This window comes from Heterocephalus glaber, unplaced genomic scaffold (genome assembly GCF_053883595.1).
Source record: "Heterocephalus glaber isolate CG9 unplaced genomic scaffold, H.glaber_assembly_v1.0 deba00000818, whole genome shotgun sequence".
NCBI lineage: Eukaryota > Metazoa > Chordata > Mammalia > Rodentia > Bathyergidae > Heterocephalus > Heterocephalus glaber.
In genome coordinates, this window is record NW_028258164.1 from 318,698 (window position 1) to 343,665 (window position 24,968).

The window sequence follows — 24,968 nt, forward strand, 5'->3', positions numbered from 1 at the left end:
CAAATTGAGTGACTCCTCACTCTTGGAAAAGTAGGTCTATACAATTTTTCAAATGAAAAATATTTTATAAATGCTAACTATGATACTCAGAACATGTGTTCTCAGAATAATTGTGTCACACACTATTTCCTTGACTCCCAGCACCAAGAAAGTCCTGAACTTCAGGGCATTTCAGGATTGCCAAATGATCCTTCATATATTCTTACCACAGATTACTGGAATGGAAGCTTAATAAGCAGGAAACAAGAGCTATTAGTGATACAACAGTAACTATTCAGTAGTATATGAATTACAGTGTGGAAGTTCTCTTCAGGTAGAATTCCAGGGTCTGGGTTCCCTGCCCCTTTTTCATTGCAGAAGTGGTAGCAAGGCCCTTCGTGGTGCATACAGGCTTAATGGGTCCAGTCAAGACTTTTCTTGAATCCAGACTCAAGAAAATCCATTTATGGCCTTGAATTAGTTTTCAAATCTTGCCATATAGAATTTGTAATTTTGGAAAACAGAGGAAAGTTTTAATTCTTATATCACTTCCTTTCTTGCTTGTGTCATGGTGTTCTTTTGAAGAAAAGGCTGAATGAAAAGGAACTTTTCACTTCCCTGAAAGGCTTTTTCCCCTAGTTAATGTGGAGATTTCCTCTTTCCCCAGGTACTTTCTGTGCTGTACTGTAACCCTGATTGAAAGCAAGCTGAAGCTAAGATGACCCTGGATGGAGAAAAAGATATGTAAGACATGTCCATGTCCAATTATAGCTGGGATACCTTAGTATTAATGGTCTCTCATAGATTGTCACCCTTGTTCACTGTTACTCTGTTATCTAAAATAATTCTGATTTTTGTATAATTAGATTTATGACAGCACTATTCAATGCATCACTTTGTCTTCTCAAATATTGAGAACACTGTCCTGAATTTTAAATGTTTGTATGCATGTACACGTATATAATCAAAATGTGTGAAAACATTCCTTCATTTGAAAAAAAAATCAACAAGGCTTGTAAAGAATAACTTTAGTAGCAAATGATGAGTTTATTTTAAGAATAAACTTTGTGTATGTGTATACCTCTAAGAATAAAAATAGTGAAACTTCTCAAACATTTGCTTTCCTCACTAAATATGACAGCTACCCACAAGTCGAACAGATTGTAGTTCTTGCTGATCTTATGCCTGCAAAACCATGACCATTTGGGGAAAAAGCATATGAGTATCTAATAGTCCACGTAGTTTACTATTGCATCTGTACACCGGGTCTTCAGTAGAACTAAAAGACCTTATCTAATCAAACCTTGTACTCAACCAATCCCAGCTGGCAGGGGTCTGAGGATGCCTCATAGCCGAGATTAGTTTACTGTGGTTGGTTCTGTGTCCCTCCTCTATGACTGTGCCCTGTGAGGTGCTTTTGCTGCCTGAAAGCAAGGGTGCAGCCTTGGTGCCTTGTCCCTTTACAAATCACTTCCCAGCCATGTCTGTGAGCACGAATATATGAGTCACTATTGCTTTGTACATTTTAGTTATATTTGAAGGGGTTCTTCTTGGTTATCAAATGCTAAAATGAGTTAGAATCCTCAAATCCACATAACCATCCTATTTTCCGGTAGAAAGTGCTTTCTGCAAAACTGAACCATCACCAGAAGTTACACTGCTAAACATAAGCTGGTAAATCAATCGTGCTCTGGTCAGCTATCATAAGTCTGGGTTTCATTATAAATACAGCTTTGTAAGACTGTCATGCACATTCATTTATGTATTGTCTAAGACTTTCCATGCTACATCTTCACAGTTGAGTAATTTGTATCAGTGACCTATAATACATAAAACTGAAAATGTTTACTGTCTGGCCTAGGCTAGAAAATTACTTCACAACATGTGTCCTCACCCTGTAAGCAGGTGACTTGTAAAGACGTAGTATGGAAACAATGATTATGGGGTCCAGATACTAGCAGAGTAGAAATAGAAAGCCATAGCGAGTGAGGTAGGGAGAGTGCAAGGTGAAGTTAAGAAGAGGAGAAACTGTGAGATGAGTAGGAGAACCTGATCAGGAGGCAGAAGAGAGTAGAACAGAGCTGGGAAAGAAGCAGAGATGCCTGAGGACAAGAGCCAGCCCGCCAGACAGACAGACAGTGACAATCTTATGGCCCCAACACAGAGATTAGCTTGCTCCTAGAGCTCCCTGAGCTTCTGACAGTTGTTCAGCCCACGTGTGTACTTACATAACCACCTCTGTCTGTAGGAACTACAGAGCTCTTTTTGCAATCAAAAGAGGACTAAAATTTGTTCAGTCACTCAGTAAATATTGAAGATCTACAAGTTGTACAGAACTTGTGCAAGGAAGCTCGATGAATGAAAACCTGTAATGAGACTCACTCCCAGGAAATATGAACAATTTTATAAGAAAATTCAGATGAGCTAGGCATGGTAGCATAATCCTGTAATCCCAGCACGCAGGATGGGATGCTGTGGCAAGAGGATTGCAAGTTTGAGCCCAGGCTAGGCAACTTAGTGATTTAGCCAGAACTTGCCTGAAAACAGAAATTTTAAAGAGGGCAGGGGTTATAGCTCAATGCAAAGGCCCCCAGTACCCCCCCCCAAATTTAAACAGATACACCAACAACTACCATACAGAGAAAGCTGTGGGCATGAAATTTAATAAATATCTAACTCATCATGTAAAGCCTAATGCCAGGTACCACACATACTAAGCTGGTTGAGGCCGAGCCTCTGACACTGGAAAACATTAGAGGTGTGAATAGGGGATTGTTTCTTTCCACTGAGCCCAGAGCCCACCTGGGGCATCGTCCACATGGGCATATGAGGTCCATTTAAATGCCCCTTGCAACGTCATTTATAGAGAACGAAAGTCCAGACAGAGAATAACAGGTAACTACCTTGCAGTGTCGTAGTAAAGTTCCACACAGTGGTTGAAAGGCGTGAACTTGAGCTACTTGAATCAATATTGATACATCTCAGACCAAATTGTGAGTCAGAAATAAAGATGCAAAACCATTCTATAGTGTGATGTAAACTATACAATATTTAGAAACATGGAACCCAGTATTTATATATTACTTAGACTGGTGTGGATCTGTTGTACAAGTACTTTTTAATGTTTAGAATTGATAAATATAACAATAGCTTTTAAATCTGGGGGAGGAATTGAGGTATATTCAGTAGTTCCAACTGTATCTAAATATTTTAATTCTTTTTGTTTTGTTTTGTTTTGAAAGTGATCTAAGCCTGAAGAAACACAGCAGAATAGGTGGTGGGAACATAGACATTCATTTTACTATTCTCAGACTTTTGCTCTTTGAAATAACTCACAAGAGGAGAGAGAGAGAGAGAGAGAGAGAGAGAGAGAGAGAGAGAGAGGGAGAGAGCCAAGTCTGTGAGTATTTCTGTGGACTTGATATCAAAGAATAGAAGCATGAGTGATTTTACTCAGTTCATCTCCCTAACCAAGTGGGATGCATCTGGACTCAGTTTTACTTGTGAGAACCTCCTTTCATTACATATTGAATTACACATCTGTCAACTGAGTGAGATTACTTTATGGTAGGGGGTAGGCACCATTTCCCATGGCCAGACAATGAAGGCAGTCTGGAGACGACCGTGCCGGGCACCAGACTTGTCCATGCACAGGACATGTGCAGCTGAGGGATGCTGGGTGAATTGTGGCACATGTGTCAGGAATCCTTGGCCAAGACCATTTATGCAAAACCTAAGTTTCTAAATGCTTTTGGGTCACAGCTCCTTTCAGAATATGAGAAAGCAAAGCAAACTGTGAACCATATCCTTGAGCAGACACGTGTGTTTGTGTGCACGTAGACAAATGATTGTACACATTTCCGGAAGTTCATAGGCCTTGAGATCTGAGAGCTTGGCAAGGAACCACATGTATGGAAACATTGGCTTCCATAACTGTGGTCAGATTCTCCAGTGGAGACAAGCAATGGTGCAGACTCTGTGAATGTGCCCAAAACTCTGGAGATGGAGATGCTGTATAACTCAAGACTTCATAAGTTCATTGATTTAGTTGGTTGGCTAACTGCCATCAATCTTGGAGTACAAATGACCGAAATATACAGAACCTGCCTCTTCTGTAATTGTTCCGTAATGCATCTTGAGTGCTTCTTCAGAATGAAGCTACGGGGCATTGATAGTCCTTCAGCCTGTGCTGTCACCTCGGTGCAGTCCGTTAGGATGGTAACTAAGCTGAAGCATTTCATGTGAAAAGGAAGTTCAGAGAGATTATAAGTAAATTCCGGGCATCAAAGCCCAACCGCCAGTACAGAATATGACTGGGGAACGAAACTTTTAAGGAAAGGTCACAGATAACATGAATGTCACACATTTTCATTCAGCAGGTGGCAAATAAAAATGAAATCCCAGAAGCTTGCTTCCTTGAATAAATACTGTACTGACTAATATATCCAAATATACTTAACACAATCTTATTTTATGTGCTGTGCTTTTTTTCTGTTGTATATTTTTGTTCATGATTCAGATACTTAATATTTTTATAATATTAAACTCCATTTTCCATTTTTCTAAAATGATATTTACATATCTGTATCATTATTGGTTTGAACAATTAAAAGTACACATACATGAGGTGGAAGCTAGGTTTCTTTTTCTTCACTTCCTCTTATAATCTAATCTGCCTTAGATCATTTAAGCAGTAACTGTTTTTATAATGATTTACCCTAACCATTTTTTTCCTGAACTGGGTTACTGGTTAAAGTATATAAAAATAGTCATAACTATCTGTTTTGAAATAACCAATATGCATAGATGCTGTCTGGTCATACCACATTTTAAGCAATTTTCCAGCCAAGTGAATTAATAATAATAATAAAAATAATTAATAATAATAATAAAGATGATGATGATAAAATAAATTTAAACATTTGTGCAAACACCTTGCAATGAGTGTTTTAATCTGATGTGCAGATTCAGTCCACATTTATATAGCTGTGTCAAAACAAGGGAAAGAAACCAGAAATTCCAGAATATTTTTAAACTGGCTTAGACATCTTGACACTTTATTTGACACTTTATTTTCTTTTGCTGCCAGGAGAATAAATAAGTGGTTTTCCCTCTGGGGAAAATCCATTTAAAAGAGAGAATATTTTATATTCTTACCTTTGTAAAAGAAAGGAAAGAACTGTAGTTCTCCACAGCTGGGGTAGGGGTTATAGAAGGGAGTGCAGAGGAGGGTGGAGTGAAATACATTGAAGTAAGGTCTTGTGGACTTGGCATTACAGTTGTCCCTTGGAATCTACTGCAGATTGGTGCAAGACCCCCACAGATAGCAAAACCCACAGATGTGCCAGTCCCATAGTATGTGCCTATAACCTACCCACATCTCCTGCATACTTTAAATCATCTTTAATTGCTCATTAGTATTATAGGCCACTAAATTAAATAGAAATTAATAAAGAGTCAGAGAGGGACTCGGTTCTCACAGAAGTCAGCGAAAAATAAACACATCAGACTTGTGGCTGGAGGTGCATCTGAGGAAGGGCAGGCCTCAAGATAGTCACAGGAGCCAGACTTGCATACTTCCCTAAGAGAAAGGCAGAACCTGGAACTGTGCTGTAATTATACCACCCAGTCCATTAAGCCCAGATGTGCATCAGACCCCCAGGTGGGTGACCAGAGCACCTGGACCCATCCCTTCCCAAAATGTTTCTGTTTAAAAGTCATAGATAAGCCAAGGTTAAAGATGTCAGCTATCGACTTTTGCTACACGCCCTGCTTCCCTATTGGATTGATATTAGCTAAGTGGTTGTACTTGGAATCCTATAGGTTGATTGTAGTTTGAGCCATGATGTACCTATGTTGTTACTTTGCTGTATAAATTACCCCTGATTTGGGACCCCCTTCTGTCTGTCAGGAGCTATTCCTCTTCCCCAGTAAAGCTTTCCTACTCTTAAACTCCTTTGACCTTTGGAATTCATTCTTCGATTTAAGGGGACATAAACTTGGCCCATCTGACCTCTAGCAGGTTGCGAGTTAGATTTCTTCTATGTTAATAATACCTAATACAATGTAAATGGTATGTAAATAGTTGTACAGAATTGTTTAAAGAATATTGACAAGAAAAAAGTCTGTACATATTCAGTGCCCATGCAATTTTCTTTCTGATATTTTCAGTCCCTGGTTTATTGAATCCACATATGCAGAACCCCCATATGGATAGCCCACTGTATTTTCTTCTTTGTTTTCATTCATCCCACATTTAAATGGTGAGCATCTGTGATGAGAAATTGAAGGAGCTAGTCCTTGCTGTCAAATAGTTTCAGTCCTGGGAGCAAAGCCTCAGGATACTGCACAGAGTGTTGTCACCTCAGGGATGGAAGTAAGTAATCCCATGGGGTGTGGGGAGAGACTGGCCTATTGGAGGGACAAGTGGAAAGGGACGGGGACAGAGGCTGTATGCATGAGAACCTTTGTTCAAGTGCACTGGTGAGTTATAAATTGTACCTTCTGTGTGGAGGTGCAGAGAGAGGTGAGATCTCTGACTGCTCCGGATCCCATTTTCCTACCCTTTGTTCATATATTTAATGTAGCTGTTCCTTCACAGTGCTCTAATTACCTGACTACCTTTCAATCTTTGTATAGTCCTCAAGAGTCAGAATATGCATGGTTGCTTTTGCTACTCTGGATCCCTTCTAATTGTATATGAATTCTAATTCTATAAGGAATGCTGTTGGTATTTTGATTGAAAGTGCATTCAATCTATACATCAGTTTTGGAAGTATGGCCATTTTGAGAATGTGGGTTCTGCCTTTCCAGGCACAGGGGGTGTCTTTCCATTTTCTGATGTCTTCTTCCATCTCCTTCTTCATCTGGATTCATCTATTCATCTATTCATCTATTCATCTGAATTCCTTAGTGCCTAACATAGGCCAGGCCCTTGGTAGGTACAAAATGAATGATCTTTTAATTGAACTGAATGAATGAGTGAAAGCTTAGGTGAATGGATGGGTGGTTAGTTACTCTGTATTTGGAAAGAAATGTACTTGGGCTATGACTGCTTCGGTGGAAAGAACCACATAGGAGAGGAAAAATGCAATGTATTGGGTGTGGTAAAATGTAAAAATAGTTTTACTAGAAATATTCGAGGACTTTTTTATGTATTAGAAATATTTCCTTCAATTTCTGCCCCAAAATTTCACATTCATGCATACACTAGTATACTTGTTAAATTGTTGGACTAAACTCTCATTTGATTTAGAAGTCAATTATTTCATTGGGATAAAAGTTTTTAAGTAATATGAAAGTTCCCCAGTTAAAACTAATTTTGCAATATATGTCTGGATTATATGAAAATAAGCTGGTTAGTCCACTGGAAAAAATCTTAATTCTATTAAAAGCTTTAACATGGTATTACATATCAAAGCATACACCTTTAAACTCCCAGTGGAAGAAAAATAAAATAGCACTGGAGGCACAAGAAGAGCAAGCAGACAGCTGGAATTTTTAGAAAATGTCTGTGGCATTTGAGTTTATTTTTGAGGGAAAGAAAAAAATTCCATTAAATTTAATAACACAATAACTTTTTAAAAACTTACATTCCATAAGAAACTTTATACTGCTGTTGTAAAATTCAGACTATGTTACTCGTGAATGACAGATTTCTTTTGGATGGAGATGGACAGGGTGAGAAGCAGCTTTTGTTAACTTCTTCCATCTCTCTTCACTACCTCCTCATCCTGTCTCAGTACACACACTTAGGAACACAGAGCTTTTTCTTTTTCTTGAGATCAATGTGTAAACAACACAATACCATATATAAATTAAGAAACACTCCAAATATTCACTGGAACATTAACAGGAAATCCAACAAAGCATGCTGTAATGTGTAGGCAACTTTAAACATGCTTGAGACAGCAAAAAAAAAAAAAAAAAAAAAAAGTGAAAGAGGCTTTGTAGCCCTGTATCTTCTTTAGTCAGTTGTTTCAGAAGATGAAGGAGTTTTAATTATGTGCTTCCTTTGAAGAGTGGGATATTATTTCCTCTGAATCATTCTTTCTAACTTTGAGTCTCCCTCTCATCTTCTCTCTTCTTTCCCTCAGTTCTGCCTCCCCTCTCTTCCTTTCTCTCCTCACCTCCTCCTCCTTTCCTCTCCCATCACAAAAAAGCCAAAATTGCTTGATGGTGAGCCTCTCAAGTTGAGCAGGTTGGAACCAGGTATCATCCTGACTCTGGACTGTTCCCTACCTTTCACACCTGAATATTCCTGGATCCTTTAGAGTTTCACTGATCAGCATCACACCAGCTCTCCTCTCACCCTGATCTATGTCAGGGGCTTTGGGATGGTGACAGGAACATTCGTCAACATCAAATGTGCTGTGTTCCTCTGTTCTGTTTAAAAGAGAGATACTTCACCCGGGAGGAAGAAATTCATAATCCTAATCAGAAATCAAGGGCTCAGGGCAGACTCACAAGTTGTTTGGAGTTTGATCTTCAACAAGGAGACCTTGCATTCCCAGTTTCCTCCTCTGTATTAATGGGGATGCTTAGAGCTACGTCATTGGCCTGTCCTGAGAATTACGTGACATGATAGAGAGAGGTGTCCAGTAATTATTTCCACCCTCTGCGCTGTGCTGTTTACAACATTCTGAATGTATTCGCTAGTTCTCTTGGTACTGTTTATTCACAGACAATCACAGGTATTCATAGGTTGTAAGAATCAAGTAACAATTGCTTACTGTAGTTTGTTTATTCCACAAGAGTGGCTGTTTTTAACAAAAAGACATGTCCCTTGGAGTTTCATTAAAACATGTTGCAGCTGCCACATGTTCTGCGTCTCCCATGCCTTGGAGCCTTTGTGTTGGTGTTTCATAACCAACCTGCACTTGTCAGAATCGGTGGAGCAAGCCAGGTACTGCTTGTCTTAGATACACTGAATGATTTTCTCTTCTGGTGCTTTGTTTTTTGCTGTAAGGATCCTCCTTTGTTTAAGCAGATTTTTCATCATTGTCTGCATTAGTAACTTTATCTCCATTTCTAATTGTGAAGTTTATTTTATAGATGTGAATTTTCTTTCATTACTACTCCAAGAAGAGAGGAGAATGGATGATATCCAAAAAGGGAAGCTTAACTAATGCCTTTTTTTCATTTTATGATGATTTTTAGCAACTGAATTATTTTGTAGTTGGGCCCATTTATATTGCTTATTAAAATAGTTACTTGAAATTATTGCACTAATGTCAGCATCTGAATAATATACTTGCAATTTTGAAAGTCCAAAAATGTACTAAGAGTTCATCTTGCTAAATGTGGATATAAGAATGGTTAGAGGTACATCACTGAAGTTAAAATTATCTTCGTAAGGATATTCATTTATCAAAATAAACTAATATCTTAACATTTTTTCAAAACAATTATTTCTAAATATTTATTAGAGATAACTATTCTAGGGACAAATTAAATAATAGAGATTGTATACTTAATTTTGTGATGGAGACATAACAACTTAGATATCAGATAGCTTTGTATCCAATTATATATCATTATACTCAATAAATATTTGAAAGAAAGACTCTTCTAATTTGTAAGGTATAAGTAATAGTAACATCTTCTTATTGAGTTATTTTGAAGTTCAATTAAAGTAATACACACAGAATTTAACCCAGTGTGGCGAACACTGAGTGAGTAGTAGATACTGTGATTGAATGCACGATGTGAAACATAGCTCAGAATAAGACTCCAGGGACACGATAATGGGAATAATTAACATTTCAATAGCAGAAAACAGGAAATAAAAAGAAGTGACTTCATCCTGTTTGAGATCAAGTAATACAAGAATAGGAACAGAAGAAAACTGGGGCTGAGAGGAAGGGAAGTGGGAGAGTTTGGAGGAGAAGAGGCAATGCTTGTGTTTCAGACACGCTGAATTTAAAATGATGGGTCACTGTAGGGAAGGTATACTGTGGCATCTCATGGGTCGAGATAGAGCTTCAATGTTGCTGTTGGCTCACTTTTTCAAGAGCTTTTTATAGTGACCCAACCATTTAGCAGATATTGTGCATAGATGTGAGGCTTGGAATGGAAATAAGTAAACATCTAGGTCAATATTCTGGGGGGAAGTTAGGTTAAGAGCAGTGTGCTGGGCAGGAAATATTGGTCAATGATTGCGAACAGAGAGGAGAAAAGAAGGAAGAAAGTCTCCAAGGCCGAAAGCACACTATGGGAGAAGATAAGTTTCAGGAATTATAGATGTTCAGAACAATAACTTTTATAGGGATTGAATATGCTTTTTAGAGTTTGGGATCATTATGCAGTTAGAAAGTGAAGAGAAAGATACATAGCTTGTTCTTGGCTTTATATCCACCAGTTACACATGAAAATGATTACAGACATCTCCTTATTGTGGTGCAGAATCATTATTTTCTTAAAACCAAAGGTATTGCAACAGTTGTTCAATGAACAATGAAAAATATACTTTTACCTAAACACTAATTAAGTACGCTTGAATATTTATAAATGCTTAGTTCTGTAATTTTCCACACTTTTTTAGTAAACCAGACATATTTCCATGAGACAATTCTTACCTTTTTGTTGCTGTATATGTAGTAGCCAAGTTTTTATCTCTTTTAAGGGAAAGAAAACTTTAGATGTTTGTGGCTGTGTTCAAATAAAAGAGAAACAAATGAGGAAAAGGCCTTCAAGATGATATACCTAAAAACTTTAAAACTTAAAACCCAGACACCAAAGGAAGCTTCAAATACTGCTACATTCAGTTCAAATTCACATACATGTTTGCCTGTCCATTTTTAAGCAGTGTGTTACATTCTGCAAGGTACAAACTCATAATCTTTAAATGCAAGGAGGCAATTATAGAAATAAGCAGGACACAAAGTAGGGCCTGTTGATCACCATGAGATCGTTCCAAAAGCCTATGAAAAGACAGAGCATGCATGTGGTTGAGAGAGCAAGGAGAGATTCATGGAGAAAGAATGGTAGAGGACTGAGGAGTAGGATTGGAGTGATGCCATGATCTCAACAGCAGAAACAGCCAACAGTGTGAACAGAGATCTGCAGACAAGCGGGAATGATCGTCCTCTTGACTTGACTGAGGAACATGAAAGTGGGGGAGTGGTAGGTGGTAGGATAGAGAGTGAGGTCTGGCTATGTACTGTGCTTGCTTCTGTGACAACTCAATTCTGATAAATTCAGCATGTAATGAAGAGCTATGGATGGATTCTGAGACATGAAATGACATTTCTGGAGCAGCACTTTAGAAGACTGATATGACAGCGGTTCGGAGTCTATTCAGGAACAAAGACAAATGGGACTTGGGGAAACTGGCTGGGACCCTATTGTTATAGCCTACCAGTTAATGAAAGTATGAATCAAGATGGAATGAAAAGCAAAGAATCTATATATGTGTCTTCTAAAATGCAGATATTTAGAAATGTTCCATATAGACAGAGCACAACTCTGCATTGTAAATTTCCACATTCCCCTCAGATTTTTGGCAGGTTGAGCTGTGGGGTGAGCTCCACTGAAGAGCATTGCTTTTGTTCTGTGTTAATGGTGTCTTGTCAACTTCATAAGCCCCAGAAATATATGCGTAAATTCCTTGATGGTTCTACTCTGCTCGACCTGGACATGTGCACAGCTACATTTAGCTGGGGATATAGGACTGCACAAAACAATATGGCGTTATGAACTGGTTGTCTCAGGAGTTTTAGAAAGGCTTCTTCATTACTTTAGAAAGCCACCTGCTCTTCTGACCTACTATCGCTTGGACACTGGGTGTTTGCCCGGTGGGTTCAGTCCGCAAATGCAGCTCTACCCGGTATTCCATCAGGAGCAACTGGTATGCTGGAAACGTGGCTTTATTTTTATCAGGCTCAATTTCCTAGTCAGTACACAGAGTAATCTCTGATCAAAGAATGTTTCAATTACTGTTATCATGTTGTCCATTTATCTGTTCCATCTTTTAAATTTTAAAGTACATTTAATTACAATAAAACTTCTAACACAAATAACCGTAAAACAGGAGTTGGCCAACTGACCATTTTTAGCCTTGCTTTTCTCTCCCTTTCACCTAATAAAAAGTTGATTTAGTATTCTTCATTTATGAATCCAATAAACATAGTAGACTTAACTTCTTGAGATTTGTACTTCATGAAGGCTTTTCCACCACACAACTGTGTGCGCACTGTGAACTCCGTAGTTCTGGATCTTATGTATTTTGGCCTGGTGTTGACCATTGTTGCAACTAGGAAGCATTTGACTCTCACTGGGTGCTTCCACACATTAGTGTACAATGGCATAAAACAAACTATTTGTAACAAAATCTTGTGAGCAGCGTTACATTTTTAAACCTAAAAATGGTGGGATAAAGGAAGACCCTGCTTTCCAAAATCCATTCCAGAAGTTTGTTTTAGCTGCTACTCAGATATAAGTAATCAAGTTATTGCTTTTTCTAATTTAGAAAAGTTTTAGAAATGTGGTTATGTTGTTCAGTATTTAATATTTAAGAGAGCCACTTGTAATTTTTGCTTATCCTCTCCCCAAATCAATCTCCTGATTAACTTACTGAGTTAATAAATGGATCTTTCTCAGAGAAACAGATTTAAGTATTACAATGCACTTTCTCAGGCTGAAAGAGGTTATTTATTTTACTTCTGAGGGTTTTGGAGTTTGCTTCATGGCTGTTCATCCCTAAGGGAAGAAACAAGGTCTTGTTCACCTACAGTGGTTCCTGAGATGGTTAGGAAATTTATTCAGAATTTCAGAATATGCCAAGACTATAAAAAAATTCCTTTCCTCATGTTAAAGCCTTTTAATAGCTTATTTGCAAATGATGTTATGGTACAGTCACAGCTTTTATATTTATCAAACATGTATATCCTTATAATTTTATAAGAGAATTTAAAGCAGCCTTTAAAGCAGCATTAGTTTATCGTTGGTGTTTCCAAATCTACTCATTATCAGCTATTGTTTTGTGGCTTCTCTAACTTCAGTTTTTTAGGGAAGGTTCTCAGAATATGATATACTGAGGCCACATTAAGATGTAAATGACAACCAAACTTCTCACAGTGTTTGCATTTTAATCAACAATTTAAAAAGGGGCCAGGGATCAAAGTGTGATGTACATACAATGTAGCAATGATTCAGATAATTTAAGGATTAAAACAAAATCTCTCGTTTGGGGAAAATTAGCTTACCTTATCGTTAAGTGTTCATTTAGAATTGCCTTCTTTCTACTTGGTATCTCACATTGGAGCTTCTTTCCACACAACATAATTTAGTCAATAGCAACTCCACTTTTAAATCTTCACTCAAATCTCTCTCCTTGTTTTTCCAACTACTTCTTTGACACCTCCACAGATATTTGTTGGGCATCTCCACCTGAATGTCTGGTTGTCCCGTCTCCTTATTCCAAACCTACACCTGTATATTCATTCACCCATCTAAGTATCTGAACACTCCAAACTCCATCCTTCCATCAAAACACTAAAATTCTGCTGCAAAATAACCTTTCTGTTTAGTTCATTCCTACTGCAACAACAACAACAACAACAACAAAAAACACAGATTGGGTAACTTATAAATCATGGGCATGTATTTTGAAGGCGAGAAAGTCCAAGATTGAGACACCAGCAGATGCAGTGTCAGGGGAGAGATACTGTCTTCTTTCAGGATGGCGCTGTGCTGCTGCATCTTCTAGAAGGGACTGTGCTGTGTCTTCACATGGCAGGAGGAATGAAAGGGAAAAGGAGCTAGGCTGCTCCTTTCAACCTTTTTAATGAGATCCCTGAATACCATTCTAAGGGGTTACACTTAATTGTTTAACCTTAATTGGCTTTGGGATCCACTTGGGAAGTTGGTAGAGCACAATTTGGGGTGTGTCTGAGTGGATCATGGCGCCATGACCCCAGGGCCTGTGTCTGATCCCTGGCCCCTTCCTCTCTGGCTCTGTTTTCTTGCTCTGCTTCCCAGCAACCATGAACTGAACATCTTTGCTCTTCTGCTCAGTTGCGTCTTTCTGACATGATGTTTCTGCTTTGGAGCCAGCCAGCCATGGACTGAATCCCCTGAAACTGTGAACTGTGTGTGTTGGGTATTGAGTTCCAGTGATGGGAACTCTGAATAATACACATTCTTTTTTCTTTTCCTTTTCCTTTTCTGTTTTCTTTTTTCTTTTCTTGGGTGCTGGGGATGAAACCCAGCCCATCGGATATACTAGACAAGTGCTGTCACTGAGCTACATACCCAAAGCTAATGCCATTTTTAAGGATTTTGTCCTTGCTCCTAGATGTCCCCATCTCTTAATATTATTGTATTAATAATTAATGATTATGCATAAACACAAGAATTTTAGAAAACACATTCAGACTGTAACACCAGCCATAAGTAAATTCAGTTTTGAATATCTTGACCCTTTCTTGCAAGTGTCACATGCAGGCAATAAAATACTCCTTCATGACCTCTTTCCAACCTCACCACTTCTCGCCACTCCCTCTACTCTCATCTTGGTAGTTATTACAGTGGTGCCATCCACATCTGCTCTTGTCCCTTACAGTCTGTTTACAATGCTGAAGCTAGGGTGTACCTTTCGAATGCAAGTCAGATTATATATTTCCTCTGTTGAAAATTTTCTTACATTATCACTGAAATGTTATGAACATTGTTAATAATAACTGCAGCTATTGTGTGTTGATCACTTACTTTGTAGCAGAACCTATGCTAAAAGCTTATAATCCTTTTCTCGTTTTATCCTCATTACACCCTCTTATTATTCCTAACACATGAGGAAACTGAGATACAGCAAGATTAAAGAAATTTCTGAATATCACTGAGAGTGGAGTGGTAGAGCTATGCTTTCTGTACTTGCTTTGTAACTGGTTGGCCTCTTAACCTGGCATCTTTTTTATAAGCATTTCTGTCTCAAATTTTATAGATAAAAATAATATGTACTATATATCTCTTTGAATTAAAAACTTGACACATAATTGCACATATTGATGAGAAAAGTGATAGTTTGATATATAAATAATGCTATGATCTAATCAGGGTAATTAACATTTTCATCTCCTTAAACAATTTAGTTTCTTTGTCTTGGGAAATTAAAAACTCTTCCATCTCTCTATAAAATAGGTAATCATTGCATACTATAGTTGTTCTACTGTTCCATATACCTCTAGCACACCTTTCTCCTATCTAACTGTGTTTTGGTACCTGTCATGCAGTCTTCCTCTATCCCCTTGCCTATTAGATTTCCTAGCTTCCAGGGATGAGTATTCTACTCTCTTTCTCCTCTTGTTTTTCTTCTTTATCTTTCTCTTCTTCAGTGTTGGGTATTAAACCCAGTGCCTCACACATGCTAGACAAGCATTCTGTCACTGAGCTACACCCCAGCCTTACTCTCTATTTCTATGAAATCAACTTTTTTTTCAGCTCATTTAGTATATTGTAGGCTTATATAAAAAAATAGTTGAAATTGAATGCCTGCGTGGAGGTACCATTCTTAAATTGAGAATTACTCTTGGAAAAATAGAAGTTAACCACCATCTATAATATCATCAAATTACTCTAACGTGGTTAAAAGCACATAAATTGTTTTTTTTTCACAGGAGTTGGTTTCTTTACATGTGTTTCTTATTTATTCAGCTTCACTTTTTATAATGACTTATTCTGGGAAATATTTTTAATATTGCTCTGTATTTAGAGGTACATACACACCATTGTGAGTCAATAAAGTGTAATGATTAGATAAACTTCGGAGATTTGAGTTTAAAGGCTGGTCTGTTACTTAGCAAGTTTTGTTGGCTTTGCTTTTTGATCAACTTATTTGTATTTTATTTTATTTTGTTATTCATGGATATAATATATATCGGTGCATAATAAGCTATATTCCTTGATTTATAGATTCACACCATGGGCTAGGATGAGTTTCTTGAAAAAAAAGACTGGATTGCTTTTCAAGTTATTTATTGTTTTTTAGCCATCACAGCATCTAATACAGCACTGAGTGCCACATTAAAATAGAGCATGTGTGATAGAGGGGCAACCATGTTCATGGTTTCCCGTGCATTTCATCATTTTCCATGTAGTGTTTATTTCATATTTTCTTCCCTGGGGATGTAGCTCGGGGTAAAGTTCTTGTCTATCATTTGTAGGGCCATAACTTTGATCCCTAGCACTGAATATAAAGCAATCTTTATTGTCACTTTTTTTCCTCTCAATATATTTATATCCCAAACCATATTTTTGGTGCAGCCGAGAAGAATAAAGTCTTTTATTATATAAGCACATTTACTTTAGTCACAATGCCATTTAATATTTTTAATGTTTGAAAGTACTACTCATGAAAAATGGGGATATTCTAGGGATAAGAGGAAAAGTAAAATAAGCCTTGCATTTTCTTTGCATAGCAAAATATATATATAGTTTGTTTCTTTTTTATTCTTTTTTTTGTTTTCTGGTACCAGGGATCAAACTTGAGACCTTGCGCTTGTGAGGCAGGTGGTGGAACCACTGAGCTAAATCCCCAGCCCTTGTTTCTCTTTTATTCTTTTAGCCACTCAACAGTGATGGACAGTGATGTGATGACGTGAATAACTTATCTGGAATGTTTTTATAAATTAGAAGGCAGGTGTGGAGCAACTACTAGGTAGATAACATTCCACAATGCCCATGAGAGGTAGAAAAAAATTGAAAATTAAATAGTGTTCAAAGATAATCAAACAGAAGCATCTACATTACTAAAACCTTGTTAGCTCTTAGGAAAGAACATTTTAAAAGGGATATTTTTCTTTTACCTTTAAAGAGAACTCTTGGTGTTATTAAGCAAATAACAGCAATTTTGGACAATTGAAGAACTGATTCATTTATCTTTTTAGGGTACTGCCTTGTTGTTTTTGCTGTCATTGTTTTGGTTATTTAAGCCACCCTAGTTGGTAAAAGAAAAATAAGTAAAGCTATTTTGACAGCTAAAGCCTAAAAATACAATGATCTAAAATAATTACCCAGCTCTCTATGAACTTATAAAGGACAGAGAGTAGCATCAGCGAGTTCTGTGTTGCTCTTTTAAAAAACCTCCCAAGATGAAGTATTTTAAAGGTCTTCAGGAAACTTCATGGTGTGCTACAATAGTAGCTGCCTGATCATGAAAATACTCGTGTTTCCAAGGAGGCTTAAAGTTTCATTTCATTAAGATTTACCAAGGACATGAAGTGTCACATATTGCAATTATAATTATACGTGGTATTTAGCATAATTCACTTCTTAAGGGATATCCTTTCAGGTCAGTAGTTTAAAAATATTTTGCCTTCTGAATATAAATGGGGGCATTGGCCTGTGCTGAAGCCTGTCTCTCTGAATCCTCTCTCCCTGTTCCTTTCTTCTAACCACACGGCTCGCCTCTCTCCTCTAGAGGCTGCCCTGGCCCCTCCTCAGCAGTTGCTGCTGCAACATGGAGGTGATTTTGAGCCCCCCACCAGAGAGGTGGGACAGGAGAGTGGGACAGTTTCAGGGTGGCCAGTGACATTGTTAGCTTTGGTGTGGGCTCTGTTGCTCCCATCTATTCTTCTGTTGTATTGCCCTGGACTCTCCTAAAAGCATTCTACAACCCATGCGATCAGAGGTCCCGTCAAAACTAACAAAGAATGGCAGGGCTCTCCATGGGATCTAACATGAGAACTAAGAGCTACCTTAGTGGAAGCTGGCCCTGCAGGATATGCTTTATTTCATCGCATTCCAAAAGTGAAATAAAAAGAAAGCTGCACCAGTTAACACCATCCCTGGCAGGTATGAGGCCGTGGAAGGGACCGGTGTGGTGAGGAGAGCAGGCCCTATGGAAATTTGTCATGTGCTACAGTGCATGGTGACACAGCTACCCAGGGAGCAGGGCTGTTTGAACAAACACACAGTGTGAGACCAGAAGGGGAAGCATTAAAAGTACGTGCATTTGATTTTAATCTTGCTTTCCCATTACAGTATAGTTATTTGGCATAAGACAACCAAACACATTTTGGTCAGGTATTAGACATACTGTATTAGACATGTTGCAGATGACTATTTATGTGTGCCAGTGGGGGAATAACAAAATGTGTACATTTCCATAGGCAGAATTTCTAAAAGTGGATGAATCTTATATTTCATGATTCCTCGCTTGCATGGCCCCTATTATTTAAAACTGTTTTTGTCATTATTACTAGTAAATGTTTTTGTTATTAATCTCATAAATTGCTACGGAAATGCTAAAAACACCAAAAACTTATCTACATATTTTATCAGATAGGCAGCCAGATTGTGGCTTATCTATACAAATATATTTTCAGAGCACAAGGATTATTTTTGAGAATAAAATAGAACATTTTTAAGTATACAACCAAACCAAGTATATAGTTTGCCTATAAATTAAAGTTAGTGTTCATATGTTGCCCATTGAAACAACTAAAAGACATTCAACTTAAAGACTGTGCTTTGAGGATACAATCCATTTGTGTACTGTGATGTTTTAAAATTGCTGGCATTTAAAGCCTCTATTGCTGTCATTAAAACCGACCCACGAATTACCAGGAAGTTCTGGTAAGAGAATTAGTAGCATCTTTTTAAGCCTCTGACTAGTCCTGTGTCATTTCAGATCATTCAGAACCTAAGAAACCACTTTCCAAACCAGAACTCCTATGAGGTCATTAGAAGCATGTTGCAAAACAACCACGTAACTTCCTTCCTTTCCACATAATTATGTTTTTCGTAGCTATTTTGCCTTTGAAGATTTTACTTGCTTACCCTCATTGGAGCACATCACCAGTTGTTACCTTGTGAGGGTGGCTGTAGCCTGCCACAAGTTATGTGACCCATGTGCTGTTTTCCTCAAAGTAATATCCCCAGGTGGCCATACCACGGGCGAATAGTTTTGCAGGGAGTCTGTTTCTCAGCTGTTTTGGAATTTCCCTCAGAGTCACTTCATGAACTACATAAGAATTTTAATCATTAGGGTTCTGGTCATGACTGTTAATTACTCCAAACCTGTTACAATACAAGTCCCATAAAAGGGTTCAAGTGTAGGAATATAACAGCTTCCCCATGCAATTGTACCTTAGCTCTGAGAGTAGAAGACTTTCATCTTCAAATATTTAATGAGACTATTGCCACACTTCAAACCATAAATCTATTAGCTCATTGGTTCCGGCAACTACCTCACAAGCGCAAGGTCCCAAGTTCGATCCCCGGTACCAAAAAACAAAAACAAACAAACAAAGCATAAAACTAAATATTCATTTTTCAGTAACAGCAAGTAACAAAGAAGTAGGGACATACATTATGATATTTAAAAGGCTGTTAGTATGATTATAAAAAATTCTAACTCTAAATTTGTGTACACACAAAAAGAAAACAGCAGATGGAATAAGTTTGTGAGGAAGCCATGCTTTATCTCAATGGCATCATAATCTCAACTCATCAGTATCAGTGTCATAAACAGAAACTTTGAAAGTGAGAGTAAATTTCAGAAATGTAATAGGCTGATAAGTAAATTACTCCTTTTGAATCAATTTAGATCTGTAAGTCTGAATCTCATATGAACCTTTTAAAATGTTTTAAAATTCCCTTTTGAATAATGTGAAGTATTGAAATTATACATAGTATCTAATGTATAAGAAGTAGTTAAAATACTTATAAAGAGGAGATCTGAAATATAGGTGTACTCTTTAAAACTTTAAAGTGTATTTATTGTAAAACTCAAAATAAACTACAGTGAAAAGTCCAATAAAATCTTACTAGATATGTGCATGATATAATGGCAAACTAACTCATTGAGTTTAAATAATTATATAATTATTAGGTTCCTTTTTCTATCTCCCAGAATTATATCTTTCATTGTATATCACAATAAGCATCCATAACATATTGGATATTAATGTGTTATTAATCAGCTAAACAGTTTTAAGAACATGTGTGCTGCCATAAAGTAGTAAATATTAAGAAATTCATTAAATACATCTTTTTCAGAGAAGATGTCAGAACATAAGACATATTTGCTACTTGTAAATATTCTCTGCTGTTTTATCTTCAGTTGCCTTCAGGGAAACTTCAAGCTGGCTTAGCTCAAAACTTGGATGTCATCAAGCAGAAAGTGGGCTGGGCTTGGTCTGCCAGACTAAGGCAGCCAGCCAGTCTGACTCAAGGCTGACACCTGTCTCTGGGCAGGACTGGATATGCTTAGGCCTCCTGCTGTGCTTGCATGGTCCTTCAGACTCTGACCTCAAACTCACTCTTCACCCCACTAGTCAGGGAAATTCAGGCCTTCGTCTTTTGGTCCTCTTAGATGACTGCAGTTGATCAGGTTGTTTTGAAAGTCAACAGTTTAAAGAGTAAGAAAAATTGAAAATCATTATAGGTAAAATCATATAAATAATTATTGATAGCCAAGTCTGTCAATGGATGCTACAATGAGTCGACTAAAGATGGAGAAGAATCTGGATATTTATATAGTCTCAAAGTGTAGTCTCTCCTGTCAAGATATTTGTAAATTTCAAAGGAAAAAAGTTAACTGTCAGTGGAGAAACTCGACAGAAGCCATTGGTTTGGATAACATCATTGCCAATAAGATCAGCCTATATCATATAATCAAGGTTAATGTCAGCAATAAGAAGATATTTCTGTGTCAGTTTCCTGATAGGATAATAAGACATTGACTCATGTATATCTATATGATGGTATATTATGTTAATAATATATAATAGTACTTACATTATTTGTATTTATATTATATATTTATAATGTATAATATATTATAAAAATCAGTAAAAAACAACAAGGAACATTACACAAAATAATTGAACAGTAATCTTCAAAAGTTTCAAGGTCATGAAAGGCAAGGAAAGACTTGTCACTAATGAAGGAGTAAATGCTATGTGGTGGCGTGTTCTAAATATCAGTAGAAAAACTGAAAGTCAAAGAAAATCTCTAATTTAGAGACTAATGCTGTAGTCATGTTAATTTCTGGTTCTGATAAGTGTAATGTGGTTATATAAGATGTTGACATCAGGCCCTTCTACAGAGAGGAGGTAGGGCTGTGGTACAGGGCTGCAGAGGGGATGCTGCTGTTCTAGTGGGCCTAGAAGGTGGGACATAGAGCTAAAGGGGTTATTACTGATTGCTGCATTTTGCAATAGGAATGTCTATCCTATAAAACATCATTGTGTTTGGGAATCACATAACTTTTGTGGTTTCACAGAGGAATTTTGAGGAATTTTACCTCAAAATGAATTGTACCCTGGGTCTCAACCACATTTGACTTAAATGATATTTAAATGAGACTTTGGACCTTGGACTAGAGAACCAGTGTTTGAATGAATTAAGATTTTGGGGAATATACAGGAAGAACATGAATTTTGGGGGACCGGGGATAGAATGTTATGGACTGAATTCTTGTGTCCTCCAAAATTCATACCCAAGCCCCAGTGTGACTGTATCGAACATAGAGCCTTTTTGGAGGTAATGAAGGTTAAGCTGCATCTTAAGGTAGGGCCATGATCCAGTAGCATTAGTGTCTATATCCTGAGAGACACGAGAGAGCATTGTGATGTGTGGTTTTTTTCCATCATGTGAGGACATAGCCCGAAGGTGGCCATCTACAAGACCGTTGGAGAACCTTCCCTAGGAAGCAAATTGGCCAGAACCTTGTTTGAAAATTCTAACCTTCAGAACTGTAAGAAAATGAATCTCTGGTGTATAAGGCACACCATCTTAAGTATTTGGTATGGTAGCCAGAGCTTACAAGTCATGTAGAGTAAGCCACAAGCACCAGTCTATGCTTCAGCAAATCAGGCCACCTATTACTCTCAAACACACTCATCTTCTTGCTTTTCCTTATGCCAATCCCTCTGCTTAGAATGCCTCTTTGTTTTCCATCAAAAGTTGTCTATACTTCAATTTCTAGTTCATGTCAGGATCACAAGGGTTTCAAAATCTACCAGCCTGCCCAACAGAGACTCATATGCGTGTGCACGTGTGCACGCACACACACACGCACACACACACGCACACACACAGAGGAAATCAACTTTGCCTCATTTGTACCAATTCACGTCATTTGCTCAACTTACTGAATTTCTTTCACCAAACTATTAAATTGTGTGAGAGCAGGAACTGTGTTTACTCATCACTGTAATACTTACTACATACCTCATGCTCAGTGATTATGTTTACTCAGTAGAAAAGAATTACATAGATTTGAACTCTCAACATTCTTTTTTAAAAAATTGAATTTGAACTTATTTGATAATTATAGAAAAAGAAGCAAAATAGTATACTCTATGTTAGACAGTATATAAGAACGTTTCTGTGTGCCTTTCGCTCGTGGAAACAAGGTATGTGATACTAATGAGTTTATATGTGGTGTCTCCAGTGAGATGAGGCAGGGTTGTGTGAAGGCTTAGATGACTTTCTTGTCAGAGTAGCCAAAAAAGTTTCTCATAGATATGGTACCAGCATTTAGATAAAGTGTCAGGAATTAGGAACACTCAGCTTTCCATGAACTCTTTTCTAAACTACATGCCTTTGTGTATTTTATTTTTTAGTTGGGTCTTATTTCTAGAGAGAGAAGATAATGATAGTGAATACATTTTTATTTATCATTGTAAAATTATGCTGCCTCTTGGGCTTAAATTTTCTAATATTATTTATTCAAGAAATGGCATTGATTTTATACTCTATGTAGTAATTTCACCCTTATACATAACAAAGTATGTGAAAGATTTTCAAAAAGTAACCATGACAACAGACTTTTCTGCAACCTAGTCCATAATGGTAGAATACATGAATGTGAAGCTCTCTGGAGCGCACACACACACACACACACACACACACACACTCCCTCACACCACCACCAGAAAAATACAGTGGGTCCATGACTTACAAACATTTGAGTTGTGAACTTTCACAGGTGTGCTGTAGAAAACTCACTTTGTCCGGGACGAACGAATCTGACTTATGAACTCTCTCCCGGAATAAACTCTTCTCTAAGTCAGGGACTCGTTATATACACACATATATGTGTGTTAAGTTTTTAATGGATGAAAGGCAAAAAAGGCCCTGCTAAGGTCCACTAGCATTGTATCATAGACATGAGTACCCAACCAAATACTTTTAGAAATAATAGTATAAATTTTGTATGAGACATCCCTAGTTCTTATTTAGTCTTTGGCATTCTCTGCCTGTGCAGGTTTGGAAAATGACAGCCTCCTTAGGGGTCAGTTCACTCATCTGAGGAAAGTGGGTGCTCTAGCCACACAAATTAATCAGAATCAGGACATATAACACCCAAGAAATGATTTTGTAAAGTATTATATTTATTTTACTCATTGTTTCATTATCATTATAATTATTCTTTTCTAACACGACTTTCTGGTTTCATAATTGTAGGTGACAGTAACAGCCTTGACCAGTGTCACAGTTAAAAAAACGATCCAAGTGATGAAAAGTCTCTCTGAAAGGTTAGGGGGTCTGTAAAGATCATGCACAAGGCAGAGATGGCCAACAGGTAACCCGATAATTGTCTGCAAGCACACCCAAGAGTGGATAATGAGGAGCAGGATGGGAAAGGTCAGCATGAGATATTTAGGATAATTAAACAGAATGAGTTTCCAGTAGTGAAAGTCATTGCAAAGTAGAATTCATTCTCGGGAGGTTGTAGAATCCGATTTTGGGACAGCTACCCCTGGTCTGGGGACAGACAGGTAAATGCTGGGCTTACCTGGCACCAGGGACTCCAACCCCACAGCCCACAGCTCCCCTTCAGTTTGTGCTGTGTTTCCACGTAGATCTAGGGTGTTGTGGTAGTGGTAAAGTTACTGCTTATTTTTCTGGTTGCGATCTTCCTGGTCATAACTGTCTATAGAAAAAGAAGAAACAATGGACTACTATATCTCGAATACACATTACATTGAGTATATTTCCTTCCCTGTAAAAATAGTGTCCAAATTTTCTTTTAAAATATTGGAAACAGTTTTTTAAATGAGTAATGGTAAATAGTACAATGTGCTTCTTTCCAAGATTCTGTCCATTTAAAATGATTGGGATAGGAAAGAAGACAGGACGGACCGGGAAGAGGGCAGGAAGGAAAGGAGCTGCATGCAGGGGTGGAGTCAGTAACGATGACGATTTGTGGAGGAAGAAAGGGAGAGATGCTGGGGCCCGGTGAGAAAGGCAGATGAAGTGAGGACATCGCAGGACTAGCAAAACAGACTGCTGTTACTCTTTATTCTTTGTCTCCTGCTTTGAAAATTAGTTAGCCGGTTAATTACATTGTTCAGGTCTGCAGCCTTCTGACACCATTACTTGGGCTTAGTAACTTTTGAGGGCCACCACAGTAGACACTGGAAATTATTTTCGAGACTGCAGTAGCAGTGACAGAGCAGTTTCATCCAGATTAAATCAAACCAAATATTCTCCAACCAGAAGGTTTCTGCTTAGCTGCAAGAAGAGGTGAATATGAATCAGCTGTTTATTTCTAGAATTTGTCCAGTTTTAGTACAATATGTTACATTAAAATCATTAACACATCATTGATTCTACACTAATGAAAGATTATCATATCAGCCACATTTCCAAGTGAGCCTTAATGATTGAAGCTACACAGTGACTAAAGTATCGCTACTGATCCTCTCTGGAAATGAAGGAAGGAAAATCTGTCTTTATCTATTCAAATATCATCTCTCTATTCATCCATCTATCTATTAACCTATGTATGTGCATGTATGTATATCATCAATACATCCATCTGTCCATCTATCAATCTCTTTCTAATCCTCATCTAGTATTTTGTTTTTCAGAGGAAATTATTTTGCATTTTCCCAGAGCCTTGGCAATAAGTTTCTTATCTAGACAGATGAGAGAATGGTTTCAAGACCTGCTTAATGGAGATTTTTAAGAAGTTTGGAAATCGATGTGACACATTGTCATTTGATAACCTAAAAAAGACTGAACTCAGCTAACTG

General features: G+C 37.6%; 1 protein-coding gene across 4 annotated transcripts in view; it reads left to right on the forward strand.

Moving 5' to 3' along the window:
- Kcnq5 (potassium voltage-gated channel subfamily Q member 5) overlaps positions 1-24,968 on the forward strand; it is a 478,936-nt gene that overhangs the window by 17,484 nt on the left and 436,484 nt on the right. Inside the window, exon 2 of one of the 4 annotated variants that reach the window (XM_087207739.1) lies at positions 647-723. The exons of the other annotated variants lie outside the window; for them this stretch is intronic. Within the exon in view, the coding sequence (XP_087063865.1) occupies positions 698-723 (26 nt within the window). The 5' untranslated portion in view covers positions 647-697. The remainder of the gene's footprint in view (positions 1-646; positions 724-24,968) is intronic. 4 annotated transcript variants of the gene reach the window in all.